The sequence below is a fragment of the Acanthochromis polyacanthus genome, chromosome 15 (assembly GCF_021347895.1).
Source record: "Acanthochromis polyacanthus isolate Apoly-LR-REF ecotype Palm Island chromosome 15, KAUST_Apoly_ChrSc, whole genome shotgun sequence".
Taxonomy (NCBI): Eukaryota; Metazoa; Chordata; class Actinopteri; family Pomacentridae; genus Acanthochromis; species Acanthochromis polyacanthus.
This window is the reverse complement of record NC_067127.1, coordinates 2,482,154-2,505,287: the sequence shown is the minus strand read 5'-3', so window position 1 is coordinate 2,505,287 and position 23,134 is coordinate 2,482,154. Positions and strand designations below refer to the sequence as shown.

The following is a 23,134-nucleotide window of genomic DNA, read 5'->3' as shown; positions in this document are numbered from 1 at the left end:
TGTGACGCTGAACATGTAAACGTTTAAAGGCAGGTTACAAACCCAGAGTTTCATGTGAAGAGTTCATTTGCAAAAACAGGTAACTCCGTTTTCAGAAAACTCAATTTTGTATTGTTTACTTGAGATAATAATAATAATAATAATAATAACACTAACAATTTATTTTTTCTCTATTTTGTCATGTACTTTTTAGGGCTGGACCCGAATATCCCGAATATTCGTTTGCTACGGCGGTATCCAGATATTAATTTTGGTATCCGAATATTTGCTCCGAATATTCGTTACGGGGCGGAACGAATATTTGGATATTCGTCTTTTATAGGGCCAAAATATTTGGAGGAAAGAAACCAGTATTCGGGCCAGCCCTAGTATTTTTTATACTGAGTCAATTCCACTCAGCTTCAGTTTGATTGATATTATCTAAAGTAAACAAAAAAAAAAAAAGGTTTTCTGAACATTTATCAAAACGGAACTCTTCATGTATAAAATGAACCTTCTCTGACTCACTGGATGCAGATTGCAGGTATAAGGCAGCTTCAATTAGGATAAATTCACCGTTTGTGATGTTCTCCTGGCAAACACATGGTGTTTAGAGCATCACAATAAATGATTTGTGAACCGGCAACGTGCTCAATCACGGTGTTGTATCACGGTGCAAATTTATTCGTATAAAATGTTATTGATTCCTACACGTTATCATGAATCACAATCCTAAAGCTCCTCGTCTAACTGCTGGAACAAACGCTGATATATGAGAAGCTCCTCGCATCTTTCTTGCGTCTCCTCACCTCCTTTCCTTCATCTCAGCCTCCCTCCTCCTCCTCCTTCCTGCCTCTCCAGAGAGGAGGTCACATGCTGCAGACCTGCTCGGTGCCATCTGGCTGACTTCCTGTCATCCTTACCCCGGGAGAGAGCGGCTCTGCGGGGCGGACGACTGGAGGAACCCCCCCTCCTCCACCTCCTCCAGGCCTCGGCACACCTGAGCAGAAAGGGTGAGAAAAAACACACAGCGAGGAAAACAGAAGGAGGAAGAAAGAGCGAGACAAAGAACGAGAATGAGATAAGGACACAGCCAGAAAACGGCAAATTCTGAGAAGTGAGCAGACAGAAAAACACTCTCCTGCTCCGAAATAAACCGTCCAATCAAGTCGTATTTCAGCTCACGCGGTTTAATGTGCGATGCCGTGATAATGACGGATTAACCGGAACGCTGAGGGCCAGTTTTTATGCCATTATACATGTTTGAAAATCAAACTGAAGAGAAAAGAGCAGCCTCCCACTTTTCCTTTAATCAGCGAGGATTGTGCGAGTTATGATATTTTTTTTTTCGCAGCTCGCCATTAACCCCCAAATTACAGAAACATCATTAGAGAAACTGTGGTTGGATTTCCATCAAGGCCCGACATGAAAGCTCCCACTTTGTTTCCCACATTCTCACCTTCCTCCCGCGCACGAGACGCCGCATTAGAATCAGCTAAAAGCGCGCGCACGCCAGATTAATCTTAATGTCCTGCCCGTGGTCTTGCATATTCATATAAATATAACATGACTGCCGCTCACATTTGAATTTATTGGTTTTCCTCCTCCGCAAATTAGGGGGACTCCAATTGATGAATATTTTAGCACATGTGCACTCTGCGGGACATTTATCATCGGCTTTGCTATTATAAACAGAATAAATGAGCAGTCAAAGTAGGCTGCAGCAGACACTCCGCCCCTCTGAGCTCGGCTGCTTTAGCCTTCCTCCTGCGTCTTAATCCCACCAAAACGGCTCTTTGATGTCGCTTTTATACGCTACATGACCCGGCACACACACACACATATATATATATATATATATATATATCGTTACTGTAAATGCTCGATTGTGGAGACGAGGACGGAAAAGGTCTAAACCGCAGCACCTCGAGCAGAGCTGCAGTCACGACAACCTTAGTTGAATCTATGTTAAGTGAAGCCCTCAGGGGGTCGAGACAGAGGTTAATTGGATATACTAAAATTATGTTATTTCATTACAGATATTGAGTTTTGGAGGTTAGCCTAATAAAGAGGATGAAATTTTTTAAATAAAGGTATTGCTCAACTCTGGAGTTTTTCCTCCCACCACCCTCGTTGCTACGACGATCCGCGTGGAGCTCTAGAAATTAGCTGTCAGTCAAACGGTTTGGATGTCTTTCTGTTCAGCATAATTATACAGAACAGCTCTGATTCCACTATCATGACACCCAGTGATGCTAAAAAGCCTCTGCTGTGACGGTTAACTCCTCACAGCTGGGATCAGTAAATGTTTGACTCCTTCAGAGACAAGAACAGAAATCAGAGTTAAACCACGACTGATGATCGCGTCGCCTCTTCCTCCTCATTTTGATACTTTAATACCGGCGCTGATGCAAATGGATTCATCTTCTGTAGCTCCATCTGAGTACGAGCTTTTTCTAAGTGTTTTTACTGATATGTCAGCTTCTTTTTTACTTTTTCAGAGTATATACTAACCTTTAATGTTGATGTTACTAACCTGCCTGTCCTGTCTTTCTGTTTATTCATGTTGTTGTAGGGAAGCTACTGAATACTTGAATTTCCCTCTGGATAAATAAAGTATCTATCCATCTATCTATTGTCGATCCATTCATCCATCCATCTATCCATCGTCTATCCATCCATCTACAGTGCAGTTGGACATCCTTTAGCACTTCCTTTTCGCCTCGTGTGACCAAAAAGGAGCTGCTGGGATCCTTTCAGACGGCCGCCAAACCGCCTCAGGCTGCACCTAACCGCTGCCGAGGCCCACTGATCTGCCGCTGAAGCAGGCGTTGTTTCGTTCACAGTCCCAGCCGTTGGCAGACTCTGTGAAACGGGTGAAATCCCAGCTTGGTTGAGGCTGGCACAGAAAGCCGGCTTCCTGGATCCCTTCCACTTCAGAGAGCTCTGCCACATGCTAACTGTCATCCGTGAGGCACCGCTAGCCCAAAGGGGGTCTGGCAGAATGGGCGGGAGGGTCGGGGGGTTGGTGTTGGTGGCATAAACACCGGGACATACCCCTTCACGTACAAACACAGATGACACAATGCGCTCCTTGGAGATGCAGCACCAGAGGCCATCGGAGGTGATTATTATTTATGCAGACACTTTTTCTGAGTTCGATTCTCCCTCCTTGTGTCGCTCTACTGGCAGCTGCCCGGTGTGAACCGTCCCCAGGATCCACAGCAATGATGAACCCCCCCAAAACCTCACATATGTACACAACACACACACACACACAAACGCCTCCTTGTCCTCGGTGCTGTCGACGCCTGCTAGATCCCCTGGCATGTTCGCTCCTCCTTCATAAACACTAGCAGCTGCTTAGGCAATTAGCCATTAGCTCTTTACTTTTTACTATAATACCCAGTCCTCAGAAATCTCCACAATTAGCTCCTTAATTGCTTCTAAACAACCCAGGCGTAACCAATAAATAGAGGAAGGCGGTAGGTAGTTAGGTGAAGAGGCAGACTTCTGGGAAGGAATCAGGCAAGCTTGGAGAATCCACACTAAAGTGTTCCTGCTCTCCTCCCCACGCAGCCTTTGGCAGTTTTTTTCCCTCTCAGCCGTGGAAAGACTTCCAGAGGAGGAGGAAAGACAGAAAAAAAGGGTAAAAAAACACAAGGCGAGCTGATGCCTCATATTCAAATCCAAACTGACACATCCATGCCCTTTATTCTGTCGTCTAACTATCACTTCTGAGAAATGCTAACATTCGCTGTGACAGTGGGTGTTACGGTGACTTTTAGACGGGCGGGAGACGGCGCCCCCCGGGTGTGGATTTGCACTGCAGCGAGATATGACACAGCTCGCTTGACGGAGCAATGGGGATACCCCCAAGATTAGCTGAATGCATTAAAGGGAGGCCTGAAACGCGGCTAACTGTTGATTAAATCACCGCTACATCCATACTGGCGGTTCCAGTTAACCTCTTTAACATTGACAGCAGCTACGCCGCTAACATGACAACGGCCTGTAGGCGTAAATGTGCTGCTTGGCGTGTACAGCATCGAATCAGACGTGTTTATCTCAGGAAAGGAGAGAGTGGTTGGAAAGAATACGGTACTTAAATGCAAAAGATATGAGTTTGTACCCTAACGTGAGAAATCAACCATGTTCTCTGAATTAGGAAACCTTTATTCTATATTTTGTGGCACTTTTATGGGTCAAGCAGCAAATAGAATACAACAGAATATCCTTTCTTAGTCCCAAGAGAGGAAATTTGCAGCGTCACAGCACCGACTGCTTTTCTTATTGTTGCTGTTTTATTTATTATAGGATGCTAATTAACACCAGGCAGAGGGACGACCAATGGAAACTAGCTTTTCTGCTAACTCGGGTGCATTTACATTTGTTAAAATGTTATTTAATGTACATTTTCCCTTTCTTAAAGTAAAGGAATAAATAAAGCAAAGTGACAGTGAGAAAAATCGAGAGAACATATCTGTAGATTAAAGACAGAAGATATATACAGACAACATGAAGAAGAAAAATACACACAGGGAATGAAGCTTTCTGCAATGGTTTCACTTTTTTTAATGTGTCAAATTTTAATTTTAGATCATTCCAAAAATCCACTTCCTGGTTTTGTCTCATCCGTCTGATTCTGATGCTTTTGATTCGCCAAACGAGAACGACCCAAAGATGACACCGCTGCCCTCGTCTTCTGTGCAGTTTATCGTTAGAGGTGGTTAAATACATGCTGATGTTTTCATGAAACTAGAATTATGTTTTAAAGTGGGGAAGCTGGAGCTTCAGCAGGTCATCTGGTCGTTTCTGCTGGCGGTCAATCAAAGAAACACTTGATTGGTTCCCAAAATTTCTATACTGATAAACTGCTTCCAAATGAAAACAATCAAAGCAGAATCAAGTATAATCAAGCTTAGTAATTCACTGCAGCTTTGTGTGTGTGTGTGTGTGTGTGTGTGTGTGTGTGTGTGTGTGTGTGTGTGTGTGTGTGTGTGTGTGTGTGTGTGTGTGTGTGTGTGTGTGTGTGTTACAATAATCCAGCAGCACCTCAGAAAAACATTTTATGCAAAATCTGCATCCACTCTGCGCTGACTTACTGTATCCTCTCTCACTTCTCCACCCTACTGCTCATCCACACACACATGCACACACACGCGCACACACATGCCCACATGCACACACACACACACATGCATGCACACACACAGATGCACACATACAAAATACCAAGGAGGTATACAAGCACCATCTAGTGCTTTAGTCTGGAAATTGCTCTGCAGAATGTGAGAAATCATAAAGAATCCTCTGTTATTTTCTATTTAATGGGTCTGTTTGCATTTAAAAACTCCCAAAGCAGAAAGATTTTGAGGGAATTTTGCATCATGTAACATAAATAAGCTAGAATCAGGAATAAACTAATCACACGAAGCAAATCTGAGTCCATGCAAAGCACTAAAAACACACAGTAGCTGACCTCTCTGGAGAAATAAATGTGTTATTTTTAAATCAAACATCTACCAAAATCATCTAGAAGGGACTTAAACATCTTTAAACTTCCACCAATCTCAAGCCAAAATTGTAGCTTCCTTTCAGAAGTAAATATTTTATTGGTAGCAACAACTTAACCCCCCGATCAGAGGAGTCAAACATCGTGTTGAGTGGAAAGCCTGCTCACACGCATGACGAATAACAGCAGCATTAATCACGGAGCTGCTTCGGTCAGATTGCAGAGATAAGAAGACGACGTTGGAAACATGGACTAGTTTCAACAACGCGGCGACTTATCTGGAATCATCATCTAACATGTCACTAACCTGCTACCACTGAAGGCATTACTCATCCGAATGCGGTGCACGCTTTCAAAATGACACATTTTTGGACTCAGGAAAATGCCAAATATAGTTTATAGGAGGAATAATACCAAGCTGAGCTACTGGAGGCTCCAAGATGTGACTCATCTCATTCAGAGAGAAGACCAAAATAGGCAATGAGAACCTTAACGTGGACGAGAGGTTCTGCTGAATGAAACTTCTGAACGCTGCTCGAAAAACTGATCTTTAAAGAAGACAACGATATTAATCCCTCACTCAAGTGTTAGATGTTAAGATGTCACATAACAGCAGCCAAAGTCAAGACGAATCCATGCTGATTAAAGAAGCAACTCTTAAAGGTCAGGAAAAAAAGCTTTCAGACAGAACTCATGTCCAAACAACTCAGACCTTTACGTCACGTTTGACAAATGTTTTTTAATTAGCAGCATAAATTTATTCCAGACTGAGAAGTTCACTCCTTAAAGCACTAAAACAAAAGATAAGCTGCTGACCCAGCAGGAACCTCAGCTCAAAACGCTCACATTTCATCTCAAAGATCTAAAACTGTTAGGAAAATATTCTTGGCTTCAGACTCTCATGTTCCTCAAGACTTCCAGTTTAAACTTAACACAAGAATGTTTGTTGTTTATAGAAGCTGCTCACCTTAAATCTGACTTAAATCTGATTTTATCACATTGCAAAACAATGGAGGCTTGTTTAAAAGCCATTTATTTACACAATGACACTCAAAAAGCATTTGCATATTCATGATTTCTGCATTTTTTTAATCACTCAGAAGGAGCAGAGTTGATTTTAAGGAATTCTAACGAGGTAAATTCAACTTTGTGTTTCAGAAACAAACTTTTGATTCCAAGCAGAGTCTTATCCCATGACTAAAACCAGATCCTTGAGGGGGTTTATAAGTGAAAAAAGACTTTTTGCAGGATAATTTGCCAGTATTGTGCATATGTGAATGACTTAGAACAATGCAGGACATAAAACAGAATTAAAATTGATGCAAATGAAAGTCTGATGCTGGTGGCTGTGGAGCAGATGAGGAGGATGGTTTACTCCAAGATGCTCACTCCTATTAATGTTTTTGGTCACATCAGAATTTGTCATGGAGGAAATGATAAAGCTGTGGATTTATTTCCATCGTTGTCAGTCAGAGCTTCTTCTTTTCAAGCGTTTCCAGTTCATTAGTCGAAGACAGACAGAAGTTTTCCACCGTCTAACATGAAATGACGTTAAATAACAACAGCGTATTGTTGAATAAACTCTTACTTTCATACTGAATCTATTAGGAGTCGACTCATCTGCTCTGTTTTTTACTGAAAGCCCCTCATCGACGATGTTTTTACCGTTTGCAGCAGCAGAATCTTAACCTCAACAAACCCTTGTGACGTCATTGTCAGACACCATGTAACGTGAAATTTGCCTGCAATTCTGCTTCACAAACATTTGTGCAAAGTGCGATGGGTTTATTTGACAGTACTAATAATATAATCCCCGCAGAGGACAACCCTTCACAATAAGAGCTTCCAAACACAAACAAGCTTCAGGCCCAGCGAGACCTGATTACAATTACTGAGTAAACACGCGGATTTACCAGCATCAGGACGTCTTGACAGAATATTTACTCCGCCGTTTACGATCAGCCGAGAGCAACGCAAACTTAGAATTAGCGTCTGTATTTCATGAAGTTCTTGCATAAAGAGTTGGGGAACATAAATGTGGATTTGCTGCCTGCATTTAGTTGAAACTAAGTTCGAAACAGACAACATGATGAGACCCATTTTATTTATCGTTTACCGAGACTCTGTAGCCTGAAGCTTATATAAAGTAAAATTAGGTTACCGTGGAGACAAAATAAGATCTGCCAGCGTTAAATCACTGTTATTATATTATACTATAGGATTATTATTTCTAAAGCCTGAACATGGGAGAAATATTTAAATGAACTAGCTGGCTGTGGAGAAGCTAATTTATCTATTATGCATTAGTGTTATTCTACTGCCAAATTAGGATTGGATTGGATTTCATAATTATAAGTGTTAGAAATGCTATTCTTAAACTTTTTATAACAATAATAATAACTGCATTTATATAGCAGCCTAAAGAAACAGAGAATAAAGCAAGACAAGGCAGAGCAGTCAATTAAAATAAATAGTAAAAATGCCAATAAATTAAATGAATAATGAGCTAGATTGGCACTCAAACAAAAGAACTATAGCAGTTGTAAAAATTAAAGAATAAGATGGAGGGTTAAAGTTAAAAATCAAAAAGTCAGAGAATTAAAAAATTAACGAGACGACATCAGACCAAAGAACCAGGCTAAAAGTCAAATAAAACCAGAGAGAACATCTACAATAAACAGGACACGATACAGAATAAAACTCTAAAATTAAGTAAAGCTAAGTCTGTAAAAGTAAGTTTTCAGAAGTGATTTAGAAGAACCTACTGACTCTGCAGGCCTTATTGCATAAATATAACCAACAAGTAAATCTGTACGATGAAATGTAGTAAATTTTAAAATAAGAATTTGTGTAAAAATACATTTCACAAAGGCTACATGTAGTCGAAGCTGGATTAGCTACTTTCTACCACTGCTAATACTTTCACACGTGAATAAAAACAGTCTCAAAAATCATTCTACATACATATTTCATATCTACATATTTAGAAACCAGTGGCAACGTAAGAGAAATACTTATTTTATCCTCACACTTTTTCCTGCAGGAACCTACCTGGTGTTGTACCAAAAACTTCCTGTTAAAACGTCTGCAGCTGCTTTTCCTGACTCAAACAGTCCTAAAGTACAAACACACAAAACGTTTATGTCAGTGGTGAAAGCAAACACATACTATTGTGAAACTTTTTCATTTCTTTTAACCAAAACTTTGAGACTAAAGATTGATTGTGGGCAGTCTAAGGCACACCTGTGAGGTGGGATGGATTATCTCAGCAAAGGAGAAGTGCTCACTATCACAGATTTAGACAGATTTGTGAACAATATTTGAGAGAAATGGTGATATTGTGTATGTGGAAAAAGTTTTAGATCTTTGAGTTCATCTCATAAGAAATGGGAGCAAATACAAAAGTGTTGCGTTTATATTTTTGTTGAGTGTATATATATATATATATATATATATATATATAGCCCTAGGTTTTATGACATATTATTTTTGATGTGAGTATGCCTTCATGTCCTTGTTCAGATTGTTCTGAACTCACTTTATAAGTAGGTTATTTGTATAGGTTCAATAAATTATATCTTTTGCAATTATCCTATCAGTTACAACCTGTAGTTTTGTAGTGTGTAGTTTACAATCACTGCTTTCTTATTACCTGTCAAAATCACTTTAAATTAAAGTGCCTTGGAAGGTGTAAATACTGTTTATTGATTTTTAATACATTAAGTATTTCTGTGGATTTTAAAATTAGAAGTGTTTTGTTTATAGAATTGAACAGAAGGTATTTTAAAGAGTATATACTAACCTTTAATGTTAATGTTGCCAACTTGCCTGTCTTTTTGTTGTTGTATGTTAGCTGCTATCTATCTATCTATGTGTCGAACAGCGAACGGAAACCGGTTTCTGGCGGACGCTCGCCTTTTTTGGTGCACTACGGTATCCGTAGTGTGGTGACGTCACAACAAAACATGGCGGCTGATTTGGATCGAAAACGGCAAAAACACAACGAAAAGAGTTTGAGAAAGCATTAAAAACGCGTGATTTAAACGGCCAGCTGCGTTGTTTTAACTAACGGAGCATCAAAAAGAATAAACAACACTAATTATAATGCTGGTCGGAAGCTGCTGCTGGTTTGATGACTGAGCCGAACACACATGCAGAGTTCACTGAGCTGTGGAGGAGGACGGTTTCCAAACTGTGTCACGGCAAAACACAGGACAACAACACCGGGAAACAGATGTCTGCCACCTCCCCCATGCGTCCAGGTGAGCATCACAGCGATCTGAGTGGAAATAGCAGAATAAATGACGGACTGATGCCGTGAAACTACCTGCAGACGTGGAGGAGTGTCGGCGGCCATTAGGGAGTCAAAGCTGCAAAATCCTGATTGAGAACAGGCTGGAGGACTTTATGTCTGATCACCTGGTCTAGATTCACCATGTGCATCACTAACTTTAGTTTAAAACTGCAGAAATCCATAAATTATTGCTGCTGCTTTGAGAGAAAAACAAAAATGACTCGAAAATGGTCCAGAATTACTCAAAACTTGTTCAAAATGACTCGAAAATCGTTCAATAAGCCTCAAAACTTGTCCGAAATGACTCAAAATGACTTGAAAATTGTCCAAAATGACTCAAAATTTCTTAAAAATGATTCAGAATGGCTCAAAACTTGTTCAGAATGACTTGAAAATGATCCATAATTACAGAAGACTGTTGCCAAACGTTGTTATTCTAATTATTAGAAGCCCCCTTTTCTATGTAATTAATGATGAACAATCCATACAGAGAGTAATGCCACAGCTGGACCTTCTGCTGTGAGACTGAAATAGAAAAATCTCTGGAATAAAACACTCCACCTGAGATATTTTGGGGTTAGTAAACCATGCAAACCTTTACTGACAGCAGAATTATGTCCCAGCAGTTTAATACATATTTTAATAATATAACACTTCTGTTTGACAGATTTCCACAGTCCTAGGCACAGAGGCTACGGCAGATACCCCGGACTGAATAATGGGGATTCTCCAGGAGACGTGGAACCTTCACAGGATATTGTCTGGGATTCAACATCTCCCACTCCATCTAATACCGGTAAACAACGCCGATACAGAGAGCAGAAATTACAGCTGTTTAATTCATGATCGTAAGACGTCAATAAAAACATCTTGTGTTTAAATTCATGGTCAACTCGGCTCGTATTTACCATTTTATGCGTCATTAACGGCTTTTTATCTCTTTCCTCTTCAGGGCCGGGGCACAGGAACAACAGAATCGTGGAAATATCAGATATCGTCAACCGCATTGCTCCAAAGGTCACTTATTTCTTCTCAAACATTACTCAGCAGCAGAGTGAATAATAAAGTCTAAATGTTGCGTTGAATGAATTTAAAATAGACCGGTTATTGTCAGACTAAACAGAAACACTGTTGTCGTGTATTTCTGCGTGCAGTGTGTGTTTTCTAACTTTGAGCCTGTATATGTTTACAGGATGTGAAACCAAAAGGGCCTGAGTCTCCTCTGCTGCAGTGGATCGGTGACAGCGCCATCCCATTCACACCGGAGATGCGAAAACCAAGAACCAGGAAGAAGTCCACTCGGTGGGGGATCAAAATATCTAGCTACGTACTTCTTGAAGCTACACTTAATTCTTAGTGATTAGTGACCGTCTCTGTGTTTTCTGTGACTTCCAGACAGAGCAACGTGGAGGACCTCATGAAGCTGGCCCGGCAGTTCGATCAGAACATGCAGCAGGACAAGGAGACGTCAGAACAGCTGAACGCCGTCAGCAGCGACCTCGACGAACATGTTAAGACTTCTGAAACGCGAGCAGCTCCTGCATCATTCCCAAGCAATGCGAAGGACCTGAAGTGTTCGCCGTCGTCGGATCAGGTGGAGGCCGAGCTGCACGCTCTGTTTGACTGCTCCACTCAGGGAGTCAGTGGCCGGCTGAGCCAGAGCTCTGCAGCATCGCCCTGTTTACAAGACGGAAAACACCAACACGTGACTTCAGCTGCATCTGAGCAGAAGGAGTCTGGCTCAGCTGCACGATGTCCCGCCGGAGAGAAACAATCTTGTGGTTCCAGCGCAAACAACTGTGCTGATTTTGATGATGACTGGGAGAACGACGACTTGCTTAATGACTCTCTTGTCCTGGCGATGGCCCAGAATCCCGACCAGCAGCACGATGCCGATCCTAAAACCACCCTTCAGACAAACGCCACTCAGTTCACCTCTGTTTGCAAGCCAGCTGCACAGAAAAACTCCACAAATCAGCCTTCAGACTGTAAGCCAAGCTGCAGTTCACTCCAGGAGCTGTGTCCCAAACCAAAGACGACCAACAGAAGCTCTTTCAAGCTGGAGCCTAACCCGTGTTTCCAGCCCAAGATGGCTAAAGAAGCTTCAAAGTCCGGCTTCACTGTTAAACAAACTAAAACACAGATGTTGGAGCAGAAGTCTGCTTCCTCAAAGACACCGTTCACTTTGCAGCCTGACAGGATCACTAATAATCAGAAGGGGGCTCTTTTAGGAGCAGACTCTGGTAAAGACATCTCAGACAGTTTGTGGGATGATGGGGACGACGACGCGCTGCTCTACCAGGTATGTGACAGCGTGGAGAGGATTTCTAACAGTCAGTCACAGCAAGCCAGTCCCAGAAACCGCCAAGAAACGCAAGATATCACCGTGGACGGAGGACGGGGAAGCACCAAGCCTCTTCCAACCTCGTCCACAAACGCTGACACTCAAAAACAGTCGACATGTGCTTTTGTTCGTTGTAACTCACTACCTACCAGCAGCAGTGGAACCGTGAACCTCCAAGCGTGGAACGTTCCCATGAAAGGTGCCAACGACAAATCACGGATGTCTCAGAGCTTCCCGAGAAGCCGCACGAGTCTGGGCACATTTGGCCAGTGTGGGGATTCCTCTGGAACTTTCCAGGCTGGAAATGTGAACGTGGATATGAAGACGGTGACAGCCAGAACACCGCAGCACCTCAGGCCCCATCACGCAGCTTTCAAGAGAAACCTATCCGACTCTGCGGCTGAAAGCAGCAAAGGTAAGACGTCTAGATTCTGATGTGTGCGTCTGGATTCTATTATAGCGTGACGTATGCGGGACTGTCCAAAAGATTCAGATGCTAGAGGCGTTCCAAAATAATGCCACGAGTAGGTTTGATTTATTCATCGATTGATTTAATCTGAAGTGCAGAAAAAAACGTTAAAAAATGAAACAACTTTAGGTCTTACTCTGGCGCTCCGTTCTTCATGGCAGGTAGAGCGCTCCCATCTTGGAGACGTCGCTTCAGTTTTTCAGTGGATTTAGGCTCTTTATCAGGACTCTTTATCGTGGCCAGGTGGCGCTCAACAAAGAGGCTGCTAACCTAAAGGTTGAAAATCTGTGTTTCTTGCCAATAAAGATGGTTCTTTATGACTCTGACGTATGCAACAGGATGACTTTGGGATCAATCAGACGGTTTCTGGATGGATAAGAATCTTCACCGTCTAAACTTCTGCACTACTGTTTTATCAAGAGATCCTGTAAATGAAAACATTCTAGTTTGAATGTTTAATCGTGTTTGTCAAAGGAAATGAAAAGTATGCTTCCTTTTCTTTAAAGCAGCCCAGATGATGGTCTTAAATTAGACTAAATGCATTAGATAAGCTGTACTTCTGCCGTAGCTAAACGTCCGTTCACATTAGGTTCAGATCTCCTTCCTGCTAGATGTTGTTTCTGTTGAACTAAATGTTCCATCTGCTGCCCCTTTGCTTTAACACTGGATATCGAAGTGAAAATTCACAAGTAAAACAGATGTCACATGTTGTTCTTATAATCACTGACAGTTCAGTGCACGTGAACTGTTCTCCCCCAAAGCAACCAAACACGGCTTTAATTTGGGATCCTGTCTGGAGTCCAAACCTCAGGAAGCTTCACTGCCAACAAACTGCAGACTGATTGTTTTTTCTGGACACGGAGGACTTTTTTTTTTTTTAAATAAACTTCCAAATGAGCAACATTTTAATGTTAGCAAAATTAACAGTCAAGTTGTTCCGGGTCAAACAGCAGCATGAACGTTCTGAATTAGTTCCCGTTTTCTCAGATGTTTTAATTCCCAACACTTCCTCGTTGCTATGATCAAACCGTATTCAATGTTTACAATAATTTCCCCACTTTCCTTCCTCCTCTCCAGTTTTCGTCACGAGCCAGATGACAGGGAAGTGCTCTGCAGCCGAGATCGAGAGGAAGAAGCAGGAAGCCCTGGCCAGGAAGCGGCAGCGGATGCAGAACGCCTCGAAACCGTAGAGCGGCTTCATCTGAACTTTTGAGACTTATTTTCCCAGAACCCATCAGATGCCTGACCGTTCAGCAGCAAATCACTGAGGTCAGGGGGATCCACTCTGCTTTCTGCACAAATGGGAGACAAGAAGATGCCTGCTGCTGATGTGAAAATGCATTTCACGAGAAAGGACTTTCTCTGTTTGTGGAAGTTTATGATCTGGAGCCGCAACGAATTTATAGAAAAAAGATTTTCCTGAGCTGCTGCTGACTAGTTTGGAAAGAATCCCAACAACAACAAAATTCAGACGTAAAGCAGAGTGTTTTTGCTGTTTTCAGTTTGAACGCTGGCTGCTGTCGTCTTTACGAAACGAACAGTTTATGTGCCGGAGTTTTTAATCAAAGGAGATTTACTTCAAGTAGAAACTGTAACACAGTTGTGCACAAACACTTTTCTTTGGGGCCAACCTAATCATTTAACAGGTGAAGAAATAACATGTCTGTTAGTAGTTCTCATTTCTGTTTCCTCCTGGTTCTGTTGGTTCCTTTCACGGTTTTTCTCATTTCAGTTTTGCATGTCAGTGTTAAGTGTGTTCTGACCCTCCTCCGTCCGTTTATCTTTACAGCCATGCTATGCACCTTTGGAAGAAGTTAATTTGTGCAAGAGTAACTAAAAAACAACCGTGGAAATGTGCCTTTTATAGTCAGAAATTATGAAAACTGAATGGTAAAGATGTCCTCACACTACAAGTCGTGGAAGTTTTGGTCAGATGTGTTGTAAGAGTGAAACAACTCTCAGATAAAATGCTGAAAACATCCGTGTGTTTGTCTTTGTGTCTGTTTATCCTGAAAATCCGAGACTACATGATAGATCGGTGTCAAGGATTTTACTGATATTTATGCCTCAGAATAAATAAAGCTAAAAACATCTGGCTGCTAAGATGCACTTCATGGTTTGTAGCTAGTAGATACATTGTTTCAGCATCAACTATTTTGATGTGCTCAATAGTTCTGCTGATGTGAAGGAGGACAGCTTCTTTTGCTGCTTTATAGAAAACCTGCACAAATTAGGACATTTTCCAAGACTAATCTGCAAGAGAAGTCTGTATAAAGTGGCAGAATTTCCTCAGATTTAAGGGTTTTTAATTCCACTTGAGTTTTTTATTTGATTTTATTTAAGAGAGACACAGTGTGTTGACTTGTGCACGGCAAAATGAGTTAAATTTTGGTTGCTAAACGAGCTGCAATGTGACAAGTTTGACTTTTTAAAGAAGCTCTGCATGATCTGAAGGCCATTCAAAGCAAAACAAAAGGTGAAAGGTCCAAAGCAGCCTTTTTAAAACCGTATTTTTGATACAGATGCGTTTTTTAGATGTAAATTATTTTTAGGGGTCGACTGGTTTGTTGATAACTGCAGTGAAAATGAAAATGTTGGTGTCAGAATTTAGAATAACCCCAATCTTTATTGAAATAACTTTGTTTATTGGTGTTTTTTTGCATTTATCTTTGAGTCCAAGGAGAACGTTTTTAAATTAATTTCTTCGATCGAGCATCTGCTGCTGGAAATAATGACGTCAATAAGTGGAAAAATGTTGATTTGACACTCAGCTGTTCCCTGAGTTTTTCTTTCATCATTAGCTGCGTTTCCATTACCCTTAGATATGCGCAACATGTAAATAGCGCAATAAAAACTGGTAATGGAAACACCTGAATTTCGAAAAAGGACTAAAATATCGTTAAAAAGTTTTTACGCTCTCATGAGGTGGTTTTTCAGACGTTTCGATATTGAAAAATATCGTAAAAGCGCAATGGAAACACTTTTTTTTAAAATCAATTTTTATTTGCAATTTTACACAAAAATAAAGAGGAAAATGCCAGGGATATTCTACTTTACATCACACAAGAGGGGGAGATAAAGTGAACAATTAAATGAGACTCAAAGAAACAAAACAATTAGGAGGAGCCAGGTTTAAGTTTGAAAATTTTTAAGGTTGTTAATGGATCTTTCAGCTTTTTTGTTTTTAGTTAAATTTATAGTAGAAATGTATAAGTTAACGTCTACAATAAATTCATTAAAGTTTGGTTTTTTATTAGCCCATTTCATTTTGTGGATGTGATACTTTCCTAATAAAATGTAAAGCTGAATTACAAATTTTACATCTTTTTAATGGAAACACTTTTACCGCAATTATACGTCACCGGACGTCCCTGGTCACATGACCCATAGGCGTCAGTTTAGGGGGGACGGTGGGCATGTGTCCCTCCCACTTTTTGTCAGGGGTCATTTTGTCTCCAACACATTCAAATTCTTCACATGTAAGCCGTTGTAAACCCAGTTATTTTCAGCAGTATAGAAAATTCCGACGCTCCTGAACGCACCATCCGCACTCGGCCGAGAGTTGCACAGACATGCAGCACACCTTCGTGAGGTTAAAAAAAAACGTGCAGATGCTAAATTTGCGCCCATGCCAAGTGGAAGCTCCGACCAGAGGTGTGCAGGGGCAAAATTTCGGCCCGGGAGAATTAGTACTATAGCGGCCCACAGACCCTCTACCTGCATGTACTGATAGCTCAACAGCTTGAGCCTCTGCCTTTGGTGCGGTGGTTGTGAGTTTGAGCCCAGTTTGTGGCATTTTGCCGCCATTCTTTGACATTTTCTCAAAGTGCTGTGGTCTCCATCCCCCCCACTTTTAAAAACAAACTGACGCCCTTGACATGACCAGTTCTCTCGGAGTAAACATGGCGTGGTACGTGTCGACAGAAGAGGAGACCGAGACTTTTCTTGCCATTATTCTTGAGAAAAACATCACTGCCATACTAGACAGCAAACAGCAGAGGAATGCAGAGTGTTAGAAGGAGATAGAAACAGGTTTTGGGCGTCCATCGTCCTGCAGTGAAATCTCGCGGGATGATATTTTACGAGAGTTACGATGCTTCTGCCCAGGCGTGAACTAACCATGACGTCACCCGTTGGTTTCAACGCCGAGAAAAGCCTGGATTTTGCTACTTCCTAGTCGCCATTTTGGATTTTTTGGAGCCAGTGACATAAAAAGCGTCATCAAACAGGCTGGACCGGAGAGCAGCTAGGGGCAGGACCAGTCAATGGGACTGTCAATCAAGTCTAGCCACGCCCCCTGGCTCCGCCAACTTTGACGATTTATTTAAAATTCAGTATTGATTTATTTTAAGATCGGCCACCTGATCTCTCATTTTGACCATGAAAACTAACGGGAAAAAATCCTGAGCTGTAGAACATCAGTCTATCAAATTTTATTTTTTCCAAAAATGAATTGGGGTCTACGGAGAAAAAGCTTTTTGGAGCCAACCCCAGCGGACGGCGTGATATTGCAAGTTTTTGACACTTCCGGGTTGGCTTCAATCCTGGAGCCAGATGCTACGTCCATCTTTATATACAGTCTATGCTTCTGCCCAGAACAACCTTCAATGGAAACACGTTCAAAGCGCAAATATACTTTGTCGAAATTTTAGAAATATCGCTTTTATTTTGCGAAAAACTGTAATGGAAACCCAGCTATTGACGCTCCTGAAGTATCACACAGCTGCTCAGGACTTTGACTTTGCACAGACGGCCTCCTCTCTGCTCTTGTTGGCCTCCGTTCCTCTGACCTCCAGGACCGCTGACAGCTCCAGCAGACATGATGAGCCCATTTCACAAACACTCAAATCTGTTTTCAACAAGCTGCGGCCTGAAAAGGGGAGAGCATTGTGACTGGCGCGGTAGCCCGCATGTGGGGAATATTATTGTTATTAGACATGAGGGATTATTTTAATATGAGGGCCTAATTTGTCCTCTGGCCTCTTATCGTTCTCCTCACCTGCTGCTCCGTGTAGCACAATGTCCGTCTTTGTAATCCCCGGAGAATTCCTCCCTGCTGCCCATTCCCACCCATTTACATGCCTGTGAGAGCTCCCAGGTGTGTGTGTGAGAGCGACGGGTGGTCTGCAGGTGTGTATGTTTCACTGTTTATCCCATTCGGAGCCCATAATAGGCGCCATCCTCCGTTTCCCCTCCCCAACCCGGACCCACTGTAAATCAGATGGCAGGGCAATTTGGCAACAGCATAAAGGCCCCCGGTTTTTATGACTATGATTATGGTTATGATGATGACTCGTATTTATTTCAACTATCTGATGAAACCCTCGGCTAAAGCTAACAGGTGTCGAGCAGGTACAATATCGCGCCCGCTGAAGGATCCCTGTAATGTCGCCATAGAGAGCGAAATATCGTCCCGCCGAACAGAAGAATGGGCCGTTTCAGCGCCCGCTCGTCACGCCGTGCACGGAGCAATTTCTGATTATTGGATGGGAGAGCAGCACCACAACGTGCTCTTTGTGGAGGGAGGATGATTTATGGCCGCCAGTCAGGCATAAGGCAGTAATTGCCGCGGTGACGGTTATGTTACCATAGCACCTGTTTAAACTGTCCATTCTCATGTGAGTGTTTTCATTTTTGGGGAAGAGGAGAAAGTTTGCAGCTTGAAAGTGATGTGTGAAGACTCTAATTGGAGTTGGAAAAGAGGTTCTGGACGGTGTGGAAGCAATTTAGGGGGAGTTTGTGACGGAGCGATCTGTGTTGTGGGAAACAAGCTGGAATATTTTCTTTAACGTGCAGGATGGAAGGCGTCTGTTAGGGAGGACAATTAATATGAAAGGACTGTTACAGAGACAGGGCAGCTTTTGACCTCCTCTGTGGAGGAGCTGCATCAGAGGATCAGAGAAAGAAGAAATGAATGAGTTACGGTCTTCTCCTTGGAAAACTGAAGGTGCCTTTTAGCGACTTTCTGAGGCGTGTTGGCAGCTAAAAACACTGAGATCCATTTGTGCTTTTTGATCTGTGGAACATTACTTCCCTCCATTTAAGGCCGTCCCAGACCAAAGATACCAACGGTGAGAGAGCGGTGGCGATGGCTTTGGTCTTGGCTCTAAATCGGTGATCCTACATCACACTCTGATTTTATGATTGAATAAATTAGACAAATGGGACGTGTCAATCAAATTTAAGAGATAACAAAGATAAGATCAGGAGGCCAAACGCCTCAACTGAAATTATAAACACACTGAATAATCCTGTGGAAAGCAGCAACCCAACTGAAGCCTATGGAGCCCAAATAAGGCATAAGACAGGAAGTTCAAGCCCTGTCTATGTCTGCACTCAGGAGTTGAAACCTCGGTCACGCTGAGCCAAGCAGAAATAAAAGAGGAGGTGGTCTAACTTTTGGTAGGATTACATCATATACATCCTGATTGGGTCTTTAGACGACAGATTGTGGCTTCCAGACTGGAAGAGGAGTGTTTAGGAGAGGATATAAAAGACGATTTCACGCTTTGTGTCGTCAGTTAAAATCATGTTTGTTCTTACAGTCTCTGTATTAAATACACCTTCTGTCAAAAGTTTTAGGACACTGTCTCATTCAAATAAAGTAGAACCTGTCCTACAACTTCTGACAGGGGGTGTATTTCATCATATGGATGTGATCAGGGCAGGACTCTGATCATACATGTAAAGTTTCAGGCAGATTGGAGCATGTTCAGGGCATTTACACAGCATTTGAAATTTCATGGTGAAGGATCCAAATTCCAGAGGCCGCCACGGACACGCCCTTTGACTTTGGAAAAAGATTTTAGTAACTTTGGATCATTAAGGCCTCCTGTATGTACTGGCCCAATTTGAGGTGAATTGGAGTTTCCCCCTAGGAGGAGTTCGCTCTAGAAAAAAATGAAAAATGGGCAAAATCTGGCATTCAACGTAAAATAGCTCACTTCCTGTTGGGTTTGGAATGTGGCTGTCACTGACTTTTTTGTTCAGCCTGATGTGCTGCATATGTGTACCAAATTTGGTAGATACACCCCCTGTCTAAAGTTTTAGGACAGGTTCTACTTTATTTGAACGAGAAAGTGTCCTAAAACTTTTGACAGGGGGTGTATCTACCAAACATCGGCACTTACATCGCAATTTGTTTTAGAGAAGCTGCCGCAAATTCAGGCATTTTAGGCCCGAATTTTAACATTTTAACGCCCACGAAATCCCAGAAGGACTGGTAATTTTTAAGTTTTTTAAAAGAAAAATATGTTGTTGTGCATGAACCAATAAATGCTCATCTTCAAATTTTACATGGAAAATAAAAAGTTGTATTTGTGTCTGAGAAATCACTTCCAATTAAGTTCCCCATTACAAAAACACTTCTCAAGGAAGTGTGTCCATTCCAGATCACATGGCCAGCTCATTTTGCTTTTCTGTGGTCATTTTGTGTCTTTTTTTTGTCAATTTGTGCATTTTTGTGGTCATGCTGTGTCTTTTTGTGGTTGTTTTGTGTGTCTTTGCACTCATTGCATTTCTCTTTTGGTCATTTTCAGACGTTTTGTGAGAATTTAAGGTCTTTTGTGGTCATTTTGTGCAGTTTTGTGGCCATTTCAGTGTGTTTGTGATCATTTTAGGTGTTTTTGTGGTCATTTTCTACAGCTTTGTGGTCATTTTGTACAGCTTTGTGGTCATTTTGTGCATTTTTGTGGACGTTGCAGTGTGTTTGTGAGCATTTTAGGTCTTTTTGTGGTCATGTTGTGTCTTTTTGTGGGTGTTTTATGTGTCTTTGCATTCGTTGTGTTTCTCTTTTGGTCATTTTCAGATGTTTTGTGAGAATTTAAGGTCTTTTTGTGGTCATTTTGTGCAGTTTTGTGGTCGTTTCAGTGTGTTTCTGATCATTTTAGGTGTTTTTGTGTTCATTTTGTGTCTTTTTTGTCATTTTGTCATTTTTGTGGTTGTTTTGTGTGTCTGCGCTCTTTTGTTTCTCTTTTGGTCATTTTCACACTGTTTTGTGATCATTTTAGGTCTTTTTGTGGTCATTTTGTGCATTTCTGTGGCCATTTCAGTGTCTTTGTGAGCATTTTAGGTCTTTTTGTGGTCATTTTGTACAGCTTTGTGGTCATTTTGTACAGCTTTGTGGTCATTTTGTGCATTTTTGTGGCCATTTCAGTGTCTTTGTGGGCATTTTAGGTCTTTTTGTGGTCATTTTGTACAGCTTTGTGGTCATGTTGTGTCTTTTTCTGGTTGTATTGTGTGTCTTTTTGTGGTCATTTTGTTTCTCTTTTGGTCATTTTCAGACTGTTTTGTGAGCCTTTAAGGTCTTTCTGTGGTCATTTGGTGCAGTCGTTTCAGTATACTTTGTGCAGTGGAAACCTGATCTAGAAGACCAGCTTTCTTCTTCTTCTTCTTCTTCTGTTTATTCCAGCACGGGGTTCTTATGGCGGAAGTGAGTAATGAGACCTGGAGGGAAACTAGTGCGCTGGATTACCGATACATTTGCAGCAGATTAATATGAGGCCAAGTTTTCCAAGGGCACCGCAGAACAGCCTCCAAGAACAGCGAACATAAATTCTACGGCTTTAGAAATACGACCTGAGGCAGCTATTGCCTCCTTCAAGCAGAGATAGCATCTCTAATCGCTTTCCCATGCTGTGAGGCCACACTGCTTTCAGAGCTCACAGATTACCTCCCAGAGTACGACTAAAACACGTAGCACGTACATTAGCTCCGCTTTTCACCCGTTCCTTCTTCCCCTCCGACCCCGGCTGTCTTTCTCTTATCAGTTTGTGTATCTGCGTCTCGTCTGTCTGCTTCTATCTCGCACACAAACACCCCGGCAAGAGGAGGAGGAGGAGGAGGAGGAGGAGGAGGAGGCGGCCTGTCAGCAGCGTAAATGACCTGTGAAGAGTTTCACGGTGCGTGTCATTAGGCAGCTTTAGATTTGTTTCAACAGCGCTTCACCTGAGGGCTCCATTCATGGGCCCCCAGGTATGACCGCCCTCCCCACCGGGGGGGAGGCCGAGAGGGGGGAGAGCTGCCAAATTCCCCGACTCCCTCCTCAGAGGACGGTGATGGAAAACCCACGAGCACGATGGGGCAGAGCTTAAAGACAGCCCAGTGTGTTCTAGGAGAGACGTGCTGCCTGCTGGGTGTTTGGACTCGTGTTTCTCAATCCTTCGCCGACATTTCACTGTTTCTAGGTGAATATTTAAACTGAATTTCTGAGGAACTTCACAGAATTAACACAAGAAAAGGCTGAAAGTTTCAGGTTTCTGCAGTTCCCAATAGACACATCGGTGTGTAATGGAGAAGCACAGCGTTAACATTAAAAACTGTTTTGAAAAGTTAATTAATAATCAGTTAACTGTTATTTTACATATTTTCACAGTTTTGTAAAAGATAACGTGTAGTAAAATCACAGATAAAAGTATAAATGTATGTGTTTACCATAAAAAACTGGCCGAAAGTGTGAAAAAGTTGAAAATCAAGCATCTGTATTTTTGTAAATTTGTGATTTTGCCAATATTTTATCATAAAATTACACTATTTTCGCAAAAATATTGTTATTTTACAGATATTTTTTGCTATTTGGAAGAAAAAAAGATGGATATTAAAGACTAAAAGATTACAAATAACTAAGAGATTTTGGCTTTTTTGTTAAATTACAGATAATATCGTGTAAAATCACAGGAAAAAGTATTAATTTACATGTGAACAAAACTGTAAATAAAATTATAAAGTCCACATCAAGATCTGTGTTTTTACAAATGCTAATTTGTAATTTTACAATTTTTTATTATTTTAACTGCATTTAAATCAGAAAAAAATGTGCTATTTTAAATATAAATTCTGTTAAGAGAAAAAATGTGTATATTAAAGATTTAAAAATAATAAATAACTTTTAAAACAGCTTTTTGATTACATTTTTCCTGTTCCAGTAAATTACAGATAATAGGACGTAAAAATCAGGAGTTTCATTTAACATAATTGTTAAAAACAAAAAAAACAAGCAAAAGCAGAACAAAACCTTTTATAAACAGTAATTTGTTGTTTAACAATATGTGACGGTAAAATTATGCTGCTTACTGTGTTTAAATCTGCTAAAAATAAAAGATATTTGCGGTTATTTTCTTTTCCACCAGTGGAAACATATTTATCTGGTGCCTCTGCTGCCAGATTATAGCTTTTATTTTTTTCATTTAATTTTACTTTATCTAGAATTCTGGTGATTTAAATGCCAGGAAAGCCCACTTTTTAACCCTCCTGTTGTCTTAATTTACAGGCATCAAAAAATATTGTTTCCTTGTCTGAAAAAAATCTGAAAATTCAGCAAAAAATTCCCTAAATTTCAGAAAAATTTGCAAAACTTTCAGGAAGAAAATTCGAATAATTCCTTAAAAGTTTCCTTTAAAAGTTTTATTCTAAAAAAATCCCCCAGATTTGACGAGAAAAATTCCTGTAAATATTTTCAACATTTCTTTTTCCACCAAAAACTGTTCAAAGATTTCCCAAAAACGTTGAAAATGTGGACATCAGAAGTTTCACTGT

The 23,134-nt window shown here is 41.2% G+C and overlaps 2 protein-coding genes across 2 annotated transcripts in view; one reads left to right on the top strand and one right to left on the bottom strand.

Moving 5' to 3' along the window:
* Positions 1-23,134, bottom strand: part of slc17a5 (solute carrier family 17 member 5) — a 950,640-nt gene that overhangs the window by 488,410 nt on the left and 439,096 nt on the right. The window lies entirely within an intron of this gene.
* On the top strand, positions 9,438-14,582 carry etaa1b (ETAA1 activator of ATR kinase b). Its single transcript, XM_022201795.2, has 6 exons — positions 9,438-9,756; positions 10,456-10,584; positions 10,741-10,805; positions 10,981-11,090; positions 11,184-12,547; positions 13,679-14,582. Exons 1-6 carry the CDS (start codon positions 9,627-9,629, stop codon positions 13,789-13,791), a joined length of 1,911 nt encoding a protein of 636 aa, XP_022057487.2. The 5' UTR covers positions 9,438-9,626; the 3' UTR covers positions 13,792-14,582.